Raw genomic sequence first — 24,432 nt, forward strand, 5'->3', positions numbered from 1 at the left:
GCAAGGGCAGGCAGGGTTAGCCACCGCTAGTTCTTTTTTAACTCGACTAGATTTAGTCTATTCTGCCCCCCTCCCCCCCACCCACCCAAAATAACCACCATAGCCTACAACTTCATCCTTTTAATTTTCTCCTCTGTTGCTTTGTAACCCTTAACGTCGTGCCACAGCACCATCGCTTATTGCCACAACCGTGCTCATAATACTGAGAATTTCATTACACTTGTCTGTTGAAGTTATGTTGGGTTTTATGTGGTTTTATTATCGGTGTGTGGTTGACCGTAGGCCGTCGTTAATAATGGGCGAAGTGGCAGTTCAACAATGACACTCTATTAACGTGTGCATGCACCACGGAGCACAGCCAGGATAATGTTATTAAACTGATTATTCAAGCCCCCTGTACAGCTCGCCTCTGCTGCAGTCATTTTACAGACTCCTTGTATTTCTTTTTGCAACTCTACAAACTTGTGCTTATGTTATGTCTGAGGTCAAACCCAGGAAAATATAGACAACACATAGGGAGACTATAACCAAAACAGAGAGACACGCTCTGCTGGTTAAAAAATACAACGTTGTAAATTTAAAATGCCCCCCTGCATGTGAAATGCCAGCGAGCACCATTTTGTTTTGGCCTTTGAGTCAGCCATGAGTGAAAAGCAGCGTGCTCCCTCGCGGGCTTTGGTCCAGGGGCTTCATACGGTTGGCCAGAAAAGACAAGATTATGTATCAGAAATTTCACACAGCGGAGCTTTCCCTGAGGTACAAGGCTCTGGTGGGGAGGGGGAGAAGTGTAGTTTACGGTGACATTTTGACCTTGATAGTGGCTCATGGATAAACTACCAGACAACAGCTTAGGGCAATGCAGGGGCGGTGCACCGAATACAGAGCAGCCCAAGTGCTTTGTCTTGTCCAGGCAGAGTCCTAACAGGATGCAGACCTGTGACATTAAAGTCAGCCAGTCAGGCGTTCAAACATCCTGGCGCCCCTCAGCACAATAAGCTATATATAAAGGTGAGTTATACCAAATATGACACCTCACTGAGTAATACACTGAAGTGCAAGACATTTGTAACTGTATGCCATCACCCACTGCTGTTCTCGTCACGGTCACTTGGCTGTGTATGTGCGTCCTGCATATGCTGTGTCAAATGTCTGCAAATGAAGGAGTGAAGTTTGCTGGGGAAGCAGGTGTTTTCCCTCATTACTTCCTGACAATGCCCCATCTGGTGCGGGGGGGGGGGGCTGCTGCCACCGACTCCCTGCCAAGTGGGGGGAACAAACACTTCGCAGAGAGGCTGACAGGGAAAAATGGGATGGGATGGGAATTGGGGGAATGAGCAGGGCAGATATTATCCTCGGCAAAAACAACAAGGTTAAAACTCGTGTCAAGAAAGAAAGTCATTCGGGGGAGGGAGCCTGAAGCCGAGGCTTTAAGGTTTCGCACAGATCCATAAGTTGAGGTCAGATATGCGGCGAGAGTTCAAAGCAACTTCGTGGAAGTCAAGGATAGAAATATTAATATTAATGCTGACAGACTGCTTTGATGCTTTACTGCCTGACTCAACTTTTCTGACTGTTTGAACCAAACTGAGCGAAGTGTCTGGAGGATTTGTGACAGATGAGAGAGGCGCCAAAGCAGATTGGAGAGCCATGACGTGCTATATGTAATGTTGCCTGAGGGGGGCGCCAAAGATACAGTTTCAAAAAAAAAAGACACCTTCAAGCCATGAAAGCTCCAAGCCCATAGTAAAACACTAGATTAGGTGGGGGGGTGTGTGGAAGGAGAAACAATTTTCATAATGGAGCAGCGCTATCTGACTGGAAAACACAATTATGGGCAAACTGTGGCCACAGCATGAGGGTAAAGTTAAAGAGCCCCTTTAGCAGGACCTAATAGGCCCTGACTACAGATGAGCAGAAACACCGGCTCGTCCGGAGCACAAGTTTTTGTTCCGGGCCATTAGCGTTATTGTGAGCGGTGATTTAACTGTGCACGCCCAGGTCTGTCCCGGCTCTCCTTGATGGGTCCTTTTGCACATTTTGGAGACAAAGCGGCTTCTGCAGCAAAATATCCCCGGACCTCACAACACACTGCAGGATGCTGCGCATGTGAGATGATTGGCCACCAAATGCTCATCACCACCAGCCGTGACCCGGTCACAGTTTGCCGTCACGTCAGCCTCAGAGTGAGAACCGGTGAGTCCACCTGATTTACTGACATGTAGCTGGAGCAGCTCACACATTACGCCCGACTGATTAATCCGCTCAGTGTTTTCCCAACTGATCCACAACACAAAACATGATTGCCATGTTATTGTCTCTTCCAACAACAAACATCTGTTTCATTCTCGTCATCTTAATCATTGTGCCACACATCCAGTTCGGTCTGTGGAACCGAATTTGAAATAAATTGGTTATTTGCGCCGGGAAATTAATGTTGGTTATCAATCACATTTAGAGCGAACTGATTTCAGTTAATTGGAAGACGCAGCCCTTCTTCTCCTCCCTCCTCCCCAGCTCCTCTCCTGTGTGTAGCCCATTTCTTTTTAAAGCCCAGCCCCTCTTTCTCGTCCGCACACCCCTCCACCTGCTCCTGCTGTCTGCAATTGGTCAGAATGACACACGGGCCCGCCTTATTGGCAAGCTTTTAAATATATTTACAATGTAAAGTAACCGAGAGAAACCGGCCAAGCCATCACATTCCGGCTCCAAGCGGGGGAGAAAGTGGGTGTGCATGAGAGGGAACATTACTATGTAAAGAGCTGCTGTTTACACCACTGAGCGCTTGATAAAACACACACACACACACACTCTCTCTCTCTCTTTCTCTCTCTTTCACACACACACGCACGCACACACACACACACACACACGCACAGACGCTGAAGGCGCTGTCGGAGAGTGAACCTGCGGGTTCATGTCACTCTGATTTCTCCAAGGAAGAGGAATACTGAGCAAGAGATCAGAGGGGAATATCAGCGACAGCGATGGCTTTCGCGACCGTGTGGAACTACTGCGTCCCTCTCACCATCATCACAGTCGCCTGCATGGTGCGCACTGGTAAGGCTCCGACCACGGAATGAATGAGTGTGATGTGAATGAGAAGAGTGTGAAGCGGTTTCGATGTGTTTTTCCTTGGCTTTTTTTTTTTCTCCGCCCCCCCCCCCCCGTAAGTTTGCCTTAAGTCTTCTAAGAGGAAGCCGAATAACGCTTTAAAACAAATGCACCGGGTCGACTTGTCATGAAGGGGGGGGGGGGGATGCACCGTCGGACGAACACGCGTGCAGATATTTCAGTTTACAACCACGCTGCGGACCATTATTAGCATTCACCGGGTAATTAGACTCAAACCCCCTTTGCGCAAGTCTGGACTGTCCGCGCTGCCACTTGGGTATGAGTCACTGCGTTGAGCGCTAAGCGAAAGTGAGAGGCTGGAAAGACCCTGAAACACCGGCAAGAATAAGAGCAAAAGTGAAAAACTCGGGCTCGCTGTTACTTTTTGCCCAGGCGGAAATATGAAATGAAATCACTCCTTGATCAGATCAGATCAGATCAGATCAAGACTGGGATTCGTGGCGTGGGTTCGGGACGGGAGCCTGTGACGTTTGCCTCCTGTGCGCACAGCTGTGCATGTAGCCTTCACAGCTCCGACTGAATATTCTGACAGCCACATGGGAGCTCATAACAAATGCCCGCAGTGGACCAGACATGTGTCACCCACTAGACTCAGCAGCGGTGTCAGCTGCTGTGTTTGTGTTCTGCGGTGTTGTTGGGGAAGTGAAAGGACCTTTGAGACCTCACCTTACCAGTGACAATAAACTCTAACAATTTATTACAAAGCAGCCCGATGGCACCTGCAGCGCCTCCGCGGCTTTTATTCTCCCCACTGGAACATCTCAGTCTGGGATAGTCCTGCATCGCTCCCTTGTAGGCGCCATATATTTCATGGTCACTACCCTATAACAAAGTGCATCTGCTGCTGCTGCTGAGATAAAAAAAGAAAAGGGTTTGGATAAGGCTTAATCATAACTCTCAGCAACTTAAGCCTCATGGTATTCTGTGCCATCTGCTTGTATGTCGATTGAAATGCAGACTCACAACGAACCTTATTAAATTCCGCCCGAAGCTTCAGTGATTCTGACGGAACCAGAATGGTAACCAGGAAGTGCACACAGATGTTGCTTCAAGGGTTTTGCGTTGTGTGGCCGTTGAGCTCTGTGGGGCTTTGTTTACGTTGTCCCGAGGCAGTGAAAGGGTTAAATGCTGCTATGTCGGGCATTGTCACGGTCAGACCTGCGCTGTGCTGTAGTGATGATGTCTCTTGTTTATAAGGCAGCACTCCTTTGCTTCCATAGCCATTCTCCTGGCTGCATTGATACCAACCTCACATTGGCCTGTGTATTGATTTCTTCTCTTGGGTCTGTGTGTGTGTGTGTGTGTGTGTGTGTGTGTGTGTGTAACTATTTGTATGTCTGCTCCAGGAAGGGTGTTCATTTTTATGCATGAGTGTGTAGGCGTTTGTATGTTACTAACTGGAGTACGTTGTAGGATTTTAGTGTGTATGTGTGTGTGTGTGTGTGTGTGTGTGTGTCTGGCTGCCCGTTTATGAATATGCTTGTGTGTTGCATGTAAATGTGCTTTATGTCTGTGTGCATGCGCTTGTGTGCTGCTTACAGTGCCGGGTTTTGCCTGAGCTGCAGGCAACCTCTGCTGGGGGCTGCTCACTGATCACTGTCATTAATCTAGCCACTGACAGGGGCTGGGAGAGACAGGGGGCCTGAGGGTGGAGGGGTGTTACAGGCGGGGAGTGGATGGAGGAAGGAGGGAGAGGAGGAAATGTAAAGACGGTCTGTTTCTGAACACCAAGCAGATGTGCACATACCTGCATGTGTTTCAAAAAAAGAAAAGAAAAAAATAACAAATAACAAATTGTCACATCCTGGTGATTTTTCCTCCAAAGAGAAAAAATAGCAAAACCAATTAAAAGGAATGGAAAAAGGAGAGAAAAAGTGGGAGGGCATGGGGGGATGGTGGTTGTTAATATGCTAGGATAGAGATGGACAGATTGATTGGGCGGATTGACGAATGAATGGACAGATAGATTGAGGGGGTGTTGTGAAGATGGCGAGGTCAGGAGACTTGGCCCTCCTCTTCAGCGAAGGAGAGACGGAGCAATGGAAAGATGGGGAGAGCGAGAAAGGCAGAAAGGAGCGAGGGAATGGAAGAAGAGTGGGAAAAGAAAGGCAGAAAGACTTCACAGTGTGTCTGACGGGCAGGCCTGAGGGACCCACATGCACACACACATGCACAATCACTCACTCGCTCACACACTCACACACAGAGTATGCGCTGTGTGTTGGTGCACTGAGTGCGTGGCTTGTGGGGGTGGCTGATCCTCAGCAGCTGTGGGCCAAACTTACACTCCACGTACGTAACAAATGCGGTTAACTCCACCTCTGCCGCCTGCCCAACCTTAATCGCTACCACGCAACCCTCCATCACTTCCATTCTTCCACCTCCTCCCCACTCCTCTCATATGCCTCCATTACCACCTGCCTTATCGCGGTGTGCATTAAATCACCTCCATTTGTTTATTTGAATGTGTGCAATGAGAGCCATCCGTTTGAGCTTGTTTCCCATCATGCTGTTTGGACCTTGGCGAGGGCCCTGGCTGTTGAAAAACGGCAGCAGTTGGACGCACTTGTGGGAGGAGATTTGAATACCAATTATAGCTGGTATATGTGTGCAAGCACATGCGCACACACACGCACACACACACACTAACACGCAGAGGCCATGCATAAATCAATGTCGCTGTAAGTCACAGAAGGGAGGCCTGGCGTGTAAACACAAACATCAAGGAAAATGCTGTACACACAAAAACAAAGAATATGGACGTGCATGGGCACACACACACACACAGGTGCAGAAAAACACGTGTGCACATACACTTTGCCTATAGACAGCTTACGTAGTACATTAGAGTGTCTTTTGAACACAGGAATTGGACTGCTTATGCAAGAGTTTGTCTGAGCACAATTGCAGTTTTTGATGCTTGTCAGACGCAGTTTGCATCATGTCAGAGTTAAGATTGCTTTTTTACTTTCCTCCACATTGCGCTGGGCTTGCTATTTCAGCGTCTTTCTTTGTTCTCTAATGCGCTGAAAGAGTCTCCACCGTAAGCCAAGGTTTATCCTTTGATCCAAACCTTGGAGGGTAATTCACCCCCAGATAAAATAAACGTTGGCAATTTAATTAAAAAGAGCGAGACCTTCCTTCCTTGCTCTCTGCCCTGCCATCTGCTGGTTCGTGGTGTAAATTTGAGCCCAGCGCACAATCAGATTTCAGTGTTGCATTCTTCTTCTTTTTTTTTTTTGTTTTGTCTTCTGTGATTGCATGTCTTTTGTAGGTCTAAATAATTGGACAACCTGAACTTGGCAGACAGTACTGGCATGCCCGTCAACACAAGAGAAGCAGAAATATGCTGCCTACTGCTGTTGTGCACGGTCCTGTTTGATCAACTGATGCAGTCTTAAAGGGTCCTGACAAGGGTGGACCACTATCTCAGCTGAGCAACTGCCTTGGCATAAGCTCCATAAACAAATTGGACTGTATCGCTACTTGGGCAAGTCACAACTGAAAGAGTTACAGAGCTTAGTGTGGGCCGGTTTGATTCTCCCTTGGGGTTTTATAGGTCCATTACTCAGAGGCAGAAGAAGTTCCGAGGTTCAGTGCAGGTGATGTATTTCACTGTAATTATCTCCTAATCTTCGATGCAATCCATAACTCCTCGTTTTGAACTGCTGTTGTTTTTTTGCAGTGGTTGCATCTCAATAACCCCCTCCAGCATCATACACCAGGTCCAGAGAGGATTTTATTTTTAGTCTGACTTTAATAGAAATAAAGGGAAATAAGACAAGTCATTTTGATACCACTGCAAGGATGCATCATATGACTGGGCCATCACACATCCCCATTCGCATCCCGTTTACAGCTCTGTGTTTTGGTCCTCATGGAGAGGGCACATACAAACAGAATACATGAGGGACAGTGATTGAAGGGGGCACACAAAGACACCAATTGGTAATTGATGCCTTATATCTCATTTGACCATTTGTTTAATTGTCCATTAGTGAAACTTTCTGTCAATCTAATCAGGCCAGCGCTAATGTAGAAACACTCTTTATGGCTGCCACCTCATCTCCTTCCCATTACTATTCCCCAGACAGTGGTGCTTGTGATTATCATAATGGTGATCTATGTCGTCCTTACGTGTCTCTCTCTGAGAACAACTGGCGTTTCACCAACTTTGCCGCTGAAGTTTTTTAATGCTGAGTAGGATGCCAAGGACGTCTCCTCAATTTGCTGGCATCCGAAGCCTGCCAATCAATCCAGTGCTCTCCTTTACGCCGTCCGATCTGATTGGCTTGGTAGTAAAGCCCAAACCCCCCCCCCCCCTTTGGGTGCAGCTTTCCATATTGTGACCTGATGTCCCCTGAGCCAGCAGCTTTCCTCCTGCCGCTGACCCCTCTCACTGTATATTTGTCTTTGCCATGGGAGCGTGAAATCAGTAAACAGTGAATCCCGCCGCACTGCTACTTGGCACGACACACAAAGGCAGTTGCTATGTGTTCTCTCTACTGGGGTACAAGGTGTACTTATGTTTAAAGCCAGTCAATGTTGAATTGCGGTCAGGGAACAGAGACAGAGGGAGAAAGATGGTGTCCTGAGTCTGAAAAAACATTAAAACACTAATGCCATGGGGTGAGCATTCCTCACTATTGGTGCCACAGTTTCCATGACTAAGAATAAACGTTTAGAACTCCTGCTTGGCCCTGGGCTTGTTTAACACCCTCCCTCGCTGCTGTGACACCTGTCTCCACAGTTCCCACAGGGCGCGGCGCTAACGTGGCCAGACAGCGGCCTCCGGTAACGCTGGTAACCAAGGTGATTATCCTCATTCAGGCAGTGCGACGGAGCTCTCACTGGCTGTGATTGGATGAGAGAGGCTGATTGAGCTGAAAAGGGCAAGTGCCGAAAATTGAAGAGCTGGAAACTCTGTGTATCTGCCATCTCTAATACACATCTCATGTGGAACACAATGATGATGTTGATGTAGAGACAAGAGGAAGGGAGGATGACTGGTAATGAGGTGCACGTCCAGGGGTAAGGAGGATCAGTAAGGGACTTAAACCCAGGTGAAACTGTCAAGTCTGGGCGTGGAGGTTGCCAACAAGACCCCATTTCCCTTTACCCTTGGGAGGTCTGGGAGTCCAGTGGAGGCGAGCTGATGAAGAGTGACCAGGCTTAGCTGGGGCACGGAAGGACTGATGGGGTCAGAGAGAGAGAGTGAAAGACAGAGCGGCAGAGAGGGAGCGATGGCTGACTGCACAGTGTATAAAAGAGTGAAGGAAGACAGCGAGGAGGGAAGGGAGAGCGCCAGGGGCATGCGTCACAGACCAGTGATGCAAGGAGGAGCGGAGCAGAGGAGAAAGTCAGGCAGAGAGGAGTCCAACAAACGAGTGAATGATTGCAGGATTTCAGCTCTAAAATGGAGGGGTGTAACAAAAAAAAAAAAGCAAGGGAGAGAGGGAGAGACAGCAGCCCCTGCTGCACTGAATGACAGATTTAGAGGGCTGAAAATGTTGAGGAAGGAGAGAAGGGTGAGATTAAGAAGGTGGGACTGAGCATAAAGTATACAGGGTGCAGGGTGAGGAGGAGGGTGTGGGGGTGGGGGGTGGGGGGCAGAGAGATGGATGGTGATACATAGAGATAAACAGGGAGAGAGGGTGAGCACTATGTAGGTGACCACTCCAGAGAGACAAGGTGTCATGATCGATGAGGTCACGGTACGCACACACACTCTCTCACACACACACACACACACACACGCTTCGTAGACACAAGCGAACAAGTGTTGAAATTGTTTCCCTGCCGCTCACGGCCAGTCGGTCCTCTTTCAGCGAAGCTGTGTGGTGCTTCAGCTCAGAGCATTAAACACCCACACACGCACAGGGCTATTAATCTGTCTGCCATTTAGAATCCCTCTTCATATCATCGCCATTAATAGGTTCGCTTTGATGAGATTGTTGGATGCTGAAAATTGCCAGTCAAAGCGGTGCACTATCTACTGGGAAATCAGATGGAGATTTTCCCGAACGCGGACACAACAACGCTGAAGAGGTCTCAGATGAGTTTTCTATCTTAGAAAATTCTCAAAGTGTCTCTCCCACGAGCAGCGAATTCATTTGAGCTGTGACCACGTCTGGCGTAGACAAAGTGGCAGTGTCAGATGCAGTGGTTTACAGAAACCACAGTGATGACAAATTGTTTGTTAAAATGTAATTATTATATTAATGAATGTCTAGTAGAAGTTTTGAAGTTGGGAGAAAAGAAGACGTCTTTAAAGGAATGCATTTAGTATGCAAAAGGTGATCACATCTTTGTTTGATTATACATCCTCACAAATGTTAGCACATTCCTTGTTACTGTAGGTACTTAAATATCTAGACACTATCTCTCAATGAAAGACAACTGATAACAGCAGCTGCCAATAGTTCAAACTCAGATTGCCCAGGCCCTTTCTGGACAGATGCCAAGTGATTGTTGACACAGCTACTAAAAAAAAAAAAAAGAATCCACTATACTTCCCTGACGCAGCTCTGCACTCTCCCCGTCGCTCGTCTGTATCTGTCTGTTCTCCTCTTTATCTTTTACTTGCGCCTAAGACAAGAACCTCAACATCAGGAGCAGCAAGCTTTCATCCACTTCATTAGCAAACCATAAACAACCATTAATTAGTGGCAATTAATTAGCAGCACATGAAAACAATCCTTGAAAAGTTGGCTGCTCTCAAAGACCACCAAGCACTCGTAGGGCAGGAATAAGTGAGAGAGAGAGAGACAGACAAAAGATGAAGAAAGAGAGGGGGGAAGAAAAATAGAGGGGAAAAAGCCTGCGGTCATGCTTAATGTGCTGGGGCGAGATTTACCGCAATGATTTGCTGGGTTCTTTTGAGATTCATAAGGTCATCAATTCATGCTCTGCTTTCAGCGGGGCAAAACAAAACTGAGGGTATGCAGCCGTCTGCACTGAAGTAAAGAGAAAAGAAAAGAAGCCAGACCAAAGTGGATTGGTGCTGTGATTGTTTCTGCAGAGATTGTTACAGTTGGCAAGGCCACTTAAAAAGTGGCCAAGCACCAGCGACCTTGAGGAAAGCTCTGGCTGATTCCCTCCCATGACTCATTTTCTCCTGAGCAGCTGAAGGGGGCATTTAAGTGCGCCACTGCTGATTCTACTCATGGCCGTTAGCAGGTTCAACCCCTCGCTTCTCATAAAGTGCACCAGCAGATTGAAGTGGTGATTTTACTCACGTCCACAGACGTGTTCCTATCTCCGTGTCCATCTGTTGGGTGTATAATGTTATCATAGACCGCAGAAGGCCCGTCTTTCTCCTTCCTGGCCGTTGCAGTAGAAGAACGGAGCAGCCGTGCAGTCTGTGATACTGAATGAGTTTGACACAGGCCCTGGGCAGTGGGCACAGTTGCGGAGAAACGGTGGTTCATAGCAACTGCCACCTGCTGGGCCATACTGGTGAATTGAGCTGTGTAGCAGCTTGTAGAGGCCAGTGGGGTTGTGCGGTTGGTACCAAAGTCATTTTTAGCTTTTGTGGACCATGTAGCCATGGACAGCAAATGGTATTTGTATCTGCTGTATAGATCCTACAGTCTGGAAAGCGGCAGAGAACACACAGCAAGACACTGTCGCCTCTTGACTCCACATACAGTAACATACTTTATTGCAAGAGAAACTAATAAAAGAAAGCTGTGGGGGAATGTGCTTTCATTCTTGATTATTTTTTTTCTCTTCCCAAGGGCCAAGATGGCAGCCATCTGTCCTCTTCTTTATTAGAGCTATTCTGTCTGCTGTTTTAGACACCAAGCTTACAGTTTTCTGAATGTCTGATTCATCCGGATTTATGTCAGGGTATAAAATGCATCTGCTTTGATTCAGTGGTAAAAAAAAATATTTGACAGACATCATTAAAGCAAGTGCTAGACATCACTCAGGTAGTCTTGCACAACATTAGTGTAAACCTAAACAGGATGAAACTGTGTTGTGGTTATGTCAGGTCAGTACCAAGCAAAAACTCTTTGATGTTTACTTTGTAAGGCAGGAAATTGAGGCTGCCAAAAACTGTGACGACGCCAATGCTCTGAGCAAAGTAAGTTTGACTCAAAACAAAACAAAAAACCCTGAAGAGAAAGTTAGTTTCTCACCGTCAGGATTGGATCAACTGATATAATGAAGAACTAGTCCAAGCATCATTTGACATTTTGGACATTTTTTTTTTTTTTAAAGATTCGATTAGTAGCGACAGACCACTTTTAAGACTGTAGTAGTCAACTCATTAGAAAACAGCTTCTTCCACTGTTTATGTGACGTGTAGCTTGGAAATACTGAAATACCATTGTAGTACCAAGATTATGTAATTATTATTAATTATGCTGATTTTCTCAACATTATTTCCTTAGTCAAACTTATGAATGCAATGAATTGGGGGGGGGGGGGGGGGGGGTTAGGTTAGGTTATAACACTGCTTGTATATGCAGTTATAACTGATGCTTATTTACCATGGAGCTGGATTTTACTTGTGCTGTGGGGAAAGCGATTTATGAGCTTATGGGGGGGGGGGGGAATTAAAAACAAACATAAACCATTGGTAATTAAAAAGCAGGTTGATCCCAAATGATGACTGATGTATAAATCACTGGATGCGTTACAGAAGTGTGCACAAATCTGGGCAAAGCAGGCAGGCAGGTTGGCAGGTTAGCTTATGCGCATGCACTCACACACACAAATTTGCATATGCATGAATGCAAACATTACACAGCACCCGGGAGACTGTGGAGACCTTTTGGAGTTTCCAAACTTATTTACTGCAGTGTCATGTGTCCTGATGCTCTGTGCTTTTTAAATACCGTGTTCTCTCTCTGGCCTCCTTTTCATGAGCTTCCTCAGGATGTTGTAGACAAACAGAGGGACACACCTCGTGATTAAACATATTCACAAATGCACATAGACAGTGTTTTTTTTGTTTTTTGTTTTTTTTGTCCATGAAGCATGGCTTTTCTGCCTTTTTGTTTCCAAACAAGACATGTTTTTCGTTCTTCTACACTGGTTCTCCTCTCCATGTCTTTTTTTATGCCTTGTTCACCCCCCCCCCCCCCATCTGTCTTTCTTTCACTCAACCCCCCCCTCTGATCTCTCACTCCCAGATCTCCCACAGTGTGAAGCTGGTTCAAGGGCCTCAGCAGGGACTTAGTGTCTTTTTGTATGTACTCTCCATGATCACTCAAAAGCTTTTTTTCATTTTGTCATCCCTCCCTTTGTGCCTGTCTTTCTACTTTTAACCTGGTTGGTACTTAAATGCCATTGTCCATGCCGATGCACACCCTCCACTTATGTGCTCCAGGTGCAGGTGTCCACATGCATCTTCTCCAGCTGTTATTGTGAGTTTGCAAGGAGAGGGAGAATCACAGATCAGTGGAAAGACTGAATTTGGTGAAGCAGGGGGAGGGGGGTGGGGGGGCTTTTCATTGCCAGGATCACTTGCTGATGGATCTTTTGGCTAACAGTCTCTCCCTCCGCCCTGCTGTGTGCCCGCCGTTCCTGCCTCCTCTTCCTTTCTGCCTCTCTTACGCTGTAGCTGCAGGCTAGAGAGAAGCCAGGGCCAGGTATGGAGAGGAAGAGAAAAGGAGAGAGGGAGGATTGACAGGGCCCAGGTGGCCAGCCTGAAAGCCTGTGCTTCTGCTTTCCCCTTCTCATTTGCATAGACAAAATGGTTTTTTCCCTGTGTCTGACTCTTTATTTTCCTCACTCTCTCCTTCCATTTACACACACCACATCAATTCATTTCCAATATTATTTTTGTTTTCTCCTTGCTGCTGTTTCTGTTTCCCAGAATAAGTTACACTTCCACTCCCTCCCTATTCTTTTAACTTTCTGTTTTCTTTTTATACTCAATTGCCTCTCTTTCTTTTTTTGCCTTTGTCTACCATAGCTCCAAATGTACCTTTTCTCCCCATCTCTTGCTCTGGGCTTGCTGAACTGTGCATTTTACTTATATGCTGCACTGCAATATTCCGGAGGTGGATGCTTATTTTCACCATACGTGCACTTCAGAGACTGTGCAGTCCCCCCAACCATCTTCATTCATCTCCCACCCACCCTCTGTTACTCCCATGACTGTTCTAACTAACCCTATATCTTCTCTCCTGCTTCCAGCGGCCCCCCCTCTTTCTCCCCTGACTCCTTTTATTTCTCCCAAAGCCTGTGCATAACTTTGTGTTCCTGTTATTTGCAGCAAAGCAGAGGTTAGCTCCTTCATATTTAACTCCCTCGTCTACTTCCTACTAATCTTTTTTGATCAGGCCATCACTCACGCACAAGCAAGCACATATACACTTCATCACTCTTGACTTTCCCTCTATACTTTTTCCATCTCTCTTCTTTAACCTCTGTGGCACTTTATCTCACTTGTCCATTATATATCATGACTTGCCTCCTCTACTTTGGCCTGCTCTTGGCATATTGGCCATTTTACAGTTGTTGTGTGCTGTTGTGTGTGTGTGTGTGTGTGTGTGTGTGTGTGTGTGTGTGTGTGTGTGTGTGTGTGTGTGTGTGTGTGTGTGTGTGTGTGTGTGGATGTGGATGTGGATGCCTGAAAGAGCCTGATAAGTATTCTGCTCACACATGCAGGCACATACACATGCATCATTGTCCTGGCGTTTTTGTCATGCCAACCACACTCCTAACTATCTGAGCCTGACACATGATAAATTGTACAGAAACAAGCATGTGCTCATAGAGTTATATTTAAAAATCTTTTTTTTTCAAATTTAATACACACACCGAAACACACCTTCCTCTTTGAGATATGCCAGATTCCCTGTTCGTAAGATTCCACAGGGCTACCGTATATAAGATCCTGCATATATGAGTTAGATAGATACATACCGATATGTGTACACACAAACACTCACCAAGATGCACACACACACAAGAAAACAGCCATCAGGTTTCCTCAGAATTGCTGAATTGAGTTATGTAGCCTGTCAGTCAACTCTACACACACACACACACACACACATCCGCCCGTCTGACGGTGCATATTCCGCATGGGGAAGGGACTCAATTACGGTGGAGGTGAAAGAAGCAATAAACATGGCACAGATACAGTGAGGCTCGCTCAGCAGCACTGCAGTCAATCACAGAGCCAGGTAGGTAGCCACTGCCGCTTTGCTCATCCGGTTGTGAAGTGCCGGGAATGGCCAGAGGTGGTGTGTATATAGAGGGGGGGAGCGGGAGGGGGAGGGGGGTGGAGGTGCAAAATGCTGCCATCCGACCCTCCCGAAAATTATGTGGCTGTAACCAACTTACATGGACCTGCCACTGAGAGGACAGAGAGGTGGGATGGATGGATGGATGGATGGATGGAGGGAGGGAGGGAGGGAGGGAGATGATAACAGTACACCTTCATTCTGCCCTTAGCATACACACATGCAGTTATGGCCCACGTATACACACACACACACACACACACACACACACACACACACACACACACACACACACTTGACCATCACTGGCACTGTAGCATAGCTGCATGATTTGGTCGCCCACCCACGCTGAGGACCAACAGCACAATCGCACAAAATAGTGCATCATTTGCCCAGGATGCATCTGTTGTCCTTCTCCCTGTGTGTGTGTGTGTGGGTTTATGTGTGAAGCTGATATAACAAACACATCACCTGCCGTTATGAATGCAGTAGAAGCTGAGTATGGCACATATGACTGTTTAGCACCCATGACAATCGGCCATTAAACAAGTGAAGTGCACAAACAACTACAAATTCATGACCTTCATTTCGAAATGAAGGTTGAAGACAAGTTTTAATCTTATGGATAGAAACATGGATGATACTTCTTCTGTCAAACTGATTAGAGGATAATTCTGGTTTATTACAGCTCAGATCTTATGGTTGTGGTCTTGCCAACTGGTTGTGACAACATTGTGCTTATCATGTTACTTTGCTTGACTTAACCAAATGTAACTGGAACGGCCAGCTCCTGTTCCTGCAGCAGTTTTTACCTCCTGGACTTGCTGCAGTTTTGCACTCTTACTTTAGGTTTTAACTCTGACTAAACTGTCGACTTGTTTACAACATGTCTGACCATCTGACAGCTCAAGTTTCTTCTTTTTTTGGCACTTAGAATATTAGTATAATCAATAATAAATCTATGTAAATACAACCTAAGTTGGAATAAGCTGAAATGATCCTTTAATTCCCAGCCCCTGGATGTGGATCTCACTGACGTGGGACACCAGTGTATGACTGATTGGGATGTTTGACAGCCCTGGGCATGTTCACAAACTGACAGTTGGTGGGTTAGACTTGGCAGACTAGTCCCCACCAAAAAAAAAAAAGAAAAAAAGAAAAGAAATAAATAAACAAAACAACGAGCCAGACAGCTGACAAAATTCTGCTCCATCTCAGCAGTAACATGTAGCCTGTCTGTGTGCAGTTGTCTTACCCAAGTGTCAAGGAAAAGTGAAGCAATGTTGTCAAGCATTTAAACACACAGGCTGTGGGTGTACATGGATGTAACAGACTTTCACATACTTGTAGTCGTGGTTGGTGATGCTGTTCAATAACACACACACTCACATATGAAAAGTTCTTAAAAGTTCACCTCATACTCTACAATCATGTGCACGTATATTGTGGATGCATGCAAAGCACACAGCTGCAGATAGATGAACGAGCACTTGAACTCACACACACGTCCTTCAAACTGAGACAGTTTAGTGGTTGCATCAACAGCATTGCGTGAAGCTAGACTTGGTAACTAACTACAGCAGAGGTAGAGAGGTAGAGAGGTAGAGAGGTAGAGGGAGCGACTGCCTACTGAGATTCTAATGGTTCCAGCAGCTCTCTCACTCACCTCAGCTACCTTTCGATCCTATCTGTCTCCCTCCATCTTTTATTCATTTCTGTTCCCCTCAGCACATCCGTATTTCTTTCTGCCTCCTCCTCTGTCTCCCTCTCTCTCCACCTTGTCCGCCTCTGAATTTACCACCAAGGCTCGCCTTTTGGCAGTTCCTCAACCATTTTGCCCACCCTGCTCTTCTCTCCCTCTGTGTCTTTTTCCACCCGTTCCTCTTGGCCTCTCTTTCTCCCCGTCATAGTCTCTTTTGCTCAGTCTCGGTATCAAATCCCATTCTTTTGTATTTGGCCCAAACCTCTGCTCCTCTCTTTCTGTCTCTCTCTCTCTCTCTCTCTGCACCTTCTCTCAGACATTTAAGTTGGCAAAGAGTTATGGAGGGAAAGCCTTGAGGAGAGAGGAGGGAAAAAGTGGCAGGGAGTCAGGGAGAAACCCGTACTGTAAAGAGCATCACAAACACATCCGGCAGCTTTAGATTAATCTTATTAATTTCTTGTAAGAGACTCAGGGTTATGACACTCTTGTTATTGCTTTGTGTTATTAATAAAAAGAGTTATGGAATGGAGGGGCTGCAATCAATAAGATGGCTTAAAGGGAAATTAAACAAGGGGAGAAGGGGACAGGGCACAGGGACAAGCCTGGTGCAGCTCGGACATTGTTATTAGTTGCTGCTGCCCTTTAATGAGGGTTATTTAACGGGCCAGAAAACAGGCACACACAGCAGCCAGCAAGCTGAATGCTGATTTGCAACTGCAAGAACGAACCAAAGTCTGACAAAACTCCTTTTATACTGAACCTAAAACAATGGGAGTGAAATATGAAGGTGCCGGAAAAAGCAAAGAACTTGGCCAAAGCCCTCCAGCCCGCTCACCCTTAAATCCTCCACTCTCACTCTCGCTTGTGGTTGTTGTTTGTTTCACTTTTATCCTCTTTTACCTCTCACTGCTCTGTGTCTTTCTTTATTTTTCTTCCTACCGTTCCCCCCTTTTCCCACGTCACCTTTCTTTTATGGGAAATGTATTCATTATAGGACAATAAAGGTCTGATTGGAAAGACTGGATCGTCTCTGAGTACAGCGTGGTTTAAAGCGGGCAGGGAGGCTATGCGATGACATTACACACCTGATGTCTTCACTCAAAGGCAGAACTGATTTTCTTAGCACTGCCGCTTACTCCTCAGCTTCGAATCAGAGCTCAGTGAAAGAACATTGTTTTTTTTTGTTTTTTTTATGCTGTTATAGCTGAGGAGAGTTGGAGGAAATCAGGTGTGCTTTACTGCTGCACCCAGCCTGCAGTGCAAACATAGAGATATTCATAGACTGGTATGAATGCAACATGGGTTTCCGAGCTACTTTGGCGACGCCATATTTACATTTAACAACTGTCTGGATACGTGTGACACGCATTCAATTATGTGATGTGTTTCCCCTGTGTAAACAGCACAGCGGTGTAATGTGATTCACTGTAATGAAGACGTCTCAAGGGTGGCTGACAGAGATGGATAGAGCGAAGGCGTCACAGAGCCTCATCTGCATGGTGTTATTTCAGCCTGGGTTATGGCTCCCAACTTTTCATTTCCTCCTCCCCTGCTTTAACTGTCTCCTCTACTCGTAACAAAACAACAAGGAAGTCCAAGATTTCAGGTATACAGTCTTTGTCAAGTAATGCTAATGATACTTAATGTTAAGTCATGAATTCACTTCACAATCCTACATTCATGTAACACGTCTATACAGTGTGAGCATCCTCAGAAATGTTTGTTCACAGGCTACATGAGCATTACCTGAAACATATATATTCTAGAGTTGGACCAATAAAAACCCCCCAAAAAACGGACAGCTTATTATTGCAAATGTAATGGTAGTGGTGATGTGTTGTTTGATAACTGACAAGAAATTGCAGCAGAGAAGATAAATAGAGAAATGTTGACATCATCATTGGCCTTGAATAGCCACCATTAATAATTAATACATTACTGTACAACCAGCAGGCACTTTTATTACACTCTGGCTCAGAAAGATGAGTGGCATTTGATTGGAAAGCAGTTCAGGAACTGAAACAATATGAACTCTGCAGTGCACTGCACTACACAGCCAACAGAATATACAAACCACTGCAACAATAAAAGCCAAGCAAACTTATATTAATAAATGACATGATGGAAAATGGTACTGTTCTGTGTGCGAGCTTTGTTTTAATTAAAAATAAACAACAAATAGACGTGTCTTTGCTTTACAACATGCAGTTCCAGTTAAGAAAGGGAAAGCAGCAACAACAGGAACATCTGACACTGGGTGTAAATGCCTGTCATGAAAAAGAGTCTAACCTCAGGCTTAATAGCAGAAGTTGTCAAGCAGTTCTCCCATCTTAGTTCCTGAAAATGTGAGCTCAGAATGTCCATTTGCACCTAGTCCTCTCAGCAGAAGACATGCAAACCGCTGTCAGCACACATGAATCTGGCCTTCAGGGGTAGACAAGTATGGAATCGAACATCCAGGGGGCAAATTATTACTAGTCTGTGAATTCACAAAAGCAGAACTGTGTGTAGATTTTTTTTAATCTCTGTCTACACATTGTTCTGGCAATGTGTCAAGTCGGTGAGAAATTTTGCACAAGGGCATAAGTGTAATGCCTGTTCGCACAATAATCCAATACTGGATGTCACCAAATCCCTGTTTGACCTCATTTGGACATGAACCAAAATTGTTTTGTCCTTAATCTGGCACTGGCGACATCCTCCAACAGCTCCACAGCAGTCATTTTTCTAATTACACACTGATATGTTATGAGCCATAACAGCCTATTTATGGCACATGTGCAGCTCATACTAAATGATGTCATGCTCGTTTTTCCCCATGATGCACAATACGGGTGAACACACTATAGGGTAACCTATCTACTCGCACAAGAACAAAATGTTCATGTAGAAAGTCGGATGTTAATTCACTCATCCATTAATTTTATGTGGAGCCGTGTTGAGAATCTGTTGAGACCGACAGCATGATGTGCTGCAAAGATTAAGGCTCCACAAAGAAATGTCACCCAAAGCCTAAATTCCCTCTTTGATGTTATCTTTCTCTTTGCCACATTGCTATTTCACACTCAGCTCAGCACACTTGTGAAGGTCTCTGTAAGCTTGGTGCAAAGGATGTATGAAGGTCAGTGCTGAAACTGAGTCAATTAATTGAGTAGTTAGTGGATAGAAAGTTAATTGATAGTTATCTTGGTAATTGATGAAGCATTTAAAGGGGAACTCCTGTGATTGTGTTAAGCTTTCATAATTTTCAGATCCTTTAGAAAGGGTGTCCATTCAACTGTACTCAACTTTGTTGTGTTATACTGGTGTTTCTAATATTTTGTCTATCCCTTTTATATCAATGAGGGCAGGCTAAATAACAGAAACCCTTTTCTGTATAATGTAGTACAGTTTAACTGCACCACAAACTATAGCCTGCAAAATGCCCAAAAAGCTGAATCCTCACCTCTTCAAAACAGTTTCAACAACAACAACAACAACAAAAAAAAATTAAATTCTACCTTCTTCAAGGTAATAATGTCATTTCATGACTGCTTTAAAGGTCCTATATTGTATAAAGTCAGATTTTTTCATTTCTTTTTTGATTATAAAGCAGGTCTGGGTGCTATATCAGTACTGTGAAAGTATCAAAGCTCTCAGTCTATGGACAAATGCACACAGCCCATTTTCAAAAACTGTGCCTCAAAACGAGCCATCAGGGCTTTTGTAACTTTGTGATGTCCCAACAAAGCAGTCCCCACACTCAGCCATCCCCCCAAGCCCAGCCCACCTGACCCACCGTCCAGCCTTGAGAAGTTTGGTTTGTCTGAGTGTTTACCTGAAATATGCTATATTTTTATTTGATCACTCAGAAAAGTCAGCCAATCAGAAGAGAGCCTTAGAATCTCTCTTCTGATTGGCTCGCCAACCTGTTGTTGGTAGAGCTCCAGAGAAGCCTGAGAGAGGTTTTTTCTAATATAAGCTACCTTCTTATGGATATCAAAACTTAAAAGAAAATTGTAGAATATTGGACCTTTTAAAACACTGCTAATAAACCGGATATTATATGTTCATGACTTGTTGACATTTTTCTTCAGTTCACACACATATTTTTGTTTATGCAAATGCGTGAAGTGTAAATCCAACCAAATACACAAGTGCAAAAGCATGAACACAGTCACATATGTGCCTGCACATTCACTGATTTACGGACACACTCTTACACAAACATGTAAACACACAAACGCTTAATTACCACTTTCATGTCTTGGTTAAATAGAGACTATCTCAGTCTGCACAGATTTACCTTGCCCGTGTAGAAATGATCCCTTTCATTCGGAGTTGAAACCCTTCAGTTATCACACAAATGTCAATACACCAGCATTATGCACCACCTGGAACACAAGGTGTATGTTTCTCACTATAAATCAGATGAAAGATATTTTTGTCTGTGCATCTTTACTTTTGCTTTTTTTATTTGAGTATATGAATGGGTTTCGAGAGATGTGGGTGTGGGTTTCGGTGAGTGAGTGAGAGTGTGTGTGGGTATTATGTGGGTGTGCATGCTTAGACTTGTGTGTGTTGCCATTTGCGTTTTTGAAAGAGTACAAAGGGCCAACGGTGGGAGTGGAAGCTCAGCCTCTAGTGCTCTAGGCCTCCGATAGAGAGATTAGCAGGGAGAGCTGCGAAATAAAGAGTGTTAATTAAAAGCAGAGAGTGGGGGTGTGGGAAAATCAGGTAAGAGAGATAACATGGAGTCAGAGAGCTGAATGAAAAATTATTTACCTGCCCACACACACACACACACACACACACACACACACACACACACACACACACACACACACACACACACACACACTCAGAAAAACCCATTTTAACCTGAGAAGATAGGGGTTGTGGAATAAAATGAGCAAGTTAGTGATATGGAAAGTGTGCAAGAAAGGTAGCATCACTGAGTAGGAGGCAATGGGAATAAGGGATTAATTGAATCTGGTTTTAATCCTGCTGTTTGTATCTACTTCTTGTATATGTTTTTTACCTCATTTTAAAGGCTGGGCTGTTGTTCCTGTTCTTATGCTTGTCCCAGGGGGTCAAATAAGGCAAAGAAAAAGTTGAAGTGAAGTGAAAGCCACTGGGGCTATGATGTGAGATTAAAATGAGGATGGAAACTATCAGCCTCACTTCCTTTCTTCATGTTTGATGTAAAGTAAGGGAAAGGAGATAACATTTGAGTCAGGCATCCGAAATGATTACAGTTTCTAACCATAACATAATTACAGAGGGGAATAATGTTGATGTGTCTGAGAGGGAGAACAAGAGGGTGAGGACAGAGGAGACAGAGCGTCAGCTTATAAAAACAGTTTCAACCTAAAAAGTTGGGAGTTTTTTTTTGTGTGGGGGGGGCTTGCTGGAGAAAGTTGTCGAGGTGGAAAGGGCAGTAAAGAGAGAAAGCATGAAAAGAGAGAAGCAGCGAGCAAAAGGGATTAATCGACACGGATTTTAATCCCGCTGGCGACATTAGGGCAAGTTATATTTTGGGGGGTGCCAGGGGGTGGGAACTTCGAGGAAGAGAGGGTGAGAAAAAGAGAGAGAGCGAGTGGAGGGAGGGGGGATTACATCTGTAAATCTTTTTAATGACGCCCCTCCTCTGCATTAGGCGGCAGCCAGGAGGCCAAACAAACAGTGTGTAATTAGAGCAGGGGAATGGGAAATAGAGATGGCGAGAGGGCCGGGGCAAGGGAAAGTCATTTGGTAAAGTAAAGGATTGGAACAGGAGACCTTTGGACAATAATGGTTATGGCTCTCATTATATGGTGCCGCTGTTAAGAAATGAGGCCTGACAAGGTCCGTGAAACCACCGAGGAGGAGGATGATGAAGCTGCAGGCGGCCACAGCGTTGACGTCTGTTAGTGCTGCGACGATGATGATGATGATGTTGAAGGTGGTAATGTGAGATACCATCCTCCTGGGCGGATGGTGATGGTGATGAAGATACTGGTGTAAGGGCCATTATGATTATGACGGTTGGAATCATGATTGCAGTAATGGAGACGATGATGAATGTGATGACAGTGTCATGGCTGTCAGTGCTGTCAGTTCTGCTAATTATCCATCCATCCAATTTCTATACACGCTTATCTTGTTAGGGTCACGGAGGGGCTGAAGCCTATCCCAGCATGCATTCGGTGAGAGATGATAAGTATATCACTGGGGTATCAAATACACTCACATTAACACCTTTTTAGAGTTCCCAGATCATCTGAACTGCATGTCTCTGGACTGATGGAGAGAATTGGAGCCCCTGTGCTGCCTACTCTGCTAATTATTGTAAGCTAAATTTAAAATATGTTTCCAGCACTTCCACATAATTCTGTGTCTGAGAAGTCAGCATGCTCTGTGGGTTCACCCCAGACTGTGCATTAGACTAAAATACAGTGTCCAAGATTTTTTTTTTTCCTGCAGAAAACTGAGGAAGGGAACAAAAGGTTACAGATTTCCTTCCGCAGCCTCTATGCAGTGAGGACATAATTTCTCCTGCCAAAATTAATTATTGTATAATTAGAGGCGATTTTATAAAGAACTACAACTGACATTTATATTAACAATTGATAAATCTGTTCATTATTTTCTCACGTAATTGTTTAATTATTGTGAAATGTCAGAAAATAGGGAAAAATAGCCTAATTTCCCAGAGTCTAAGGTGCCACTTTCAAATTACTTGTTTTGTTCAAAACCAGGAGTATTTAATTTACAATTATATAAAGCAGCAAAAAATGTGTTGACTATGTTTGGAAAGAGGCCAACATGGAGGGAGTAGGAGCTGTATTTTAATGATCCAAAGTGCATGGTCTAAAGAGTGTGGTGCAAATGTATTTAGGGCATGTCCATATCACTTTTGCTATTTTAAAAGCATAAAAAACAGTTGCTGCGCCTGGTGTATGGTTCGAAAGGGTTGTACTGAGTCTCTTAATTATTCATGGGGGTGTTTTCGGCGCAACATGCAATAAACCAATCAGAGCTCCGTCTCCCATTCCCTTCAAAAGCCAGGCGGGCTTGCACCTTGGCGGATTGCTATTATGTTGGCGCAGTGTTTCACACAGAATTAGATTCTGTTTGTGGTAAGTTGATTACACCTTGTGACTGACCAGTGAGTCCAGTCCTGGCACAGACACACACAACAGCTCTCTGCGCACCGAGTGGAAAGGAAAGGGCTGAGAGAAACGGAGCTGCACACAGTTCTAGAGGGAAGTATCATCTTTTATATTATATGAGGAGTGTGAATAAGTGTGAATAAATCTTCGCTTCGTTATGAAACTGTGACAAATTTTGGTGATGAATGGGAAACACCAGTGGTAGTTTTACCAGGTAGTAAGAAAGAACGCTTCTGTGCAAGCCTAATGTGTCACAGATGTCCAAGAGACATCCAAGATGCATGGCAACGTTGTGCAACAAATAATATGCCACAAAGAATGCGCCGACCTTCTGAGGCTGTATTCTAATGTTCCACTTCACTTATCCAAACATCTGAAGCTCATTGTCAGCACTCTTGTGCGTAACAGGCAGAGTGTATGCGCTCTGTGTAGGCACATATTACTCTCTTGATCATTCTCCCTTAAAATAACAGTAAAATACTACATATACTATGACCATGGTTATTGTTGGTCAATCACTTTCCACTGTCTTGAAATAGCAATGCACCAACAATGCGCCTCACCCCACCTCATTTTACGACCAACACACCCATGGGGGCACAGATGGGTGCAAGTGTATTTGCTATTTAAACAACGTGGCCGCCAAGTGTAAGATAGGGCCTTAGGAATTAATGTCCTCCATCAGCAGATGAACCTCTCTATTTGTTCATCACTGCATATGGCAATGATGAAAACATTTCCCATGATGCAGATGAAAATTACAATTACAAAAGTCATGATGTTGGCGTGATGAACTGCAGGTAAAGCCTGCATAAATCCTCAATATGGACGCAATAATGATTAGCTATGGCAATGATAGGGCGGTGTGGGCACAAGATGAAGACAACAGCAATGTACCTCAAAGCATCCATGTATAATTTCATTTCATTTACGGAGGTCACAGGTCGGCCCCCAGATATGAAGGTTGTTTTTTCTCGCATGTTGACACCTGCACTGCAAGTGTTTTTGATCATTACCAGAGAGCTAACATTGATAATGATGAAACTAAAGTGCTACATTTGCTGTCGTCAATCATCTAACAGCCCTCGAGGGATTGCCCTTTGCCGCTCCTGTCTGACCTCCTCCTCACACTTACACCAATCCATAATTCATGCGGTGTGTAGTGGCTGCTGGATGGTGATACTGAGATGCTATCTGCTGTACACGGACGGCTGTTTGTTTTGCTGGAGAGCTGCATATAAATGAAAACGGGCAGGAA

General features: G+C 44.8%; 2 protein-coding genes across 11 annotated transcripts in view; both read left to right on the plus strand.

Moving 5' to 3' along the window:
- rps19 (ribosomal protein S19) overlaps positions 1 to 24,432 on the plus strand; it is a 249,818-nt gene that overhangs the window by 90,135 nt on the left and 135,251 nt on the right. The gene's annotated exons all lie outside the window — the stretch shown is intronic.
- The window catches only part of cadm4 (cell adhesion molecule 4), a 144,438-nt gene continuing 122,677 nt past the window's right edge, over positions 2,672 to 24,432 (plus strand). The window contains exon 1 of one of the 2 annotated variants that reach the window (XM_071468598.1): positions 2,672 to 3,057. In XM_071468598.1, coding sequence (XP_071324699.1) covers positions 2,985 to 3,057 — 73 coding nt within the window. In that variant the 5' untranslated portion in view covers positions 2,672 to 2,984. The remainder of the gene's footprint in view (positions 3,058 to 24,432) is intronic. The other variant, XM_071468601.1, reaches the window with a different exon arrangement.

The sequence above is a fragment of the Trachinotus anak genome, unplaced genomic scaffold (genome assembly GCF_046630095.1).
Source record: "Trachinotus anak isolate AG129_WGS33_773 ecotype Australia unplaced genomic scaffold, CSIRO_AGI_Tana_v1 ptg000032l, whole genome shotgun sequence".
In the NCBI taxonomy this organism is placed as follows: Eukaryota; Metazoa; Chordata; class Actinopteri; order Carangiformes; family Carangidae; genus Trachinotus; species Trachinotus anak.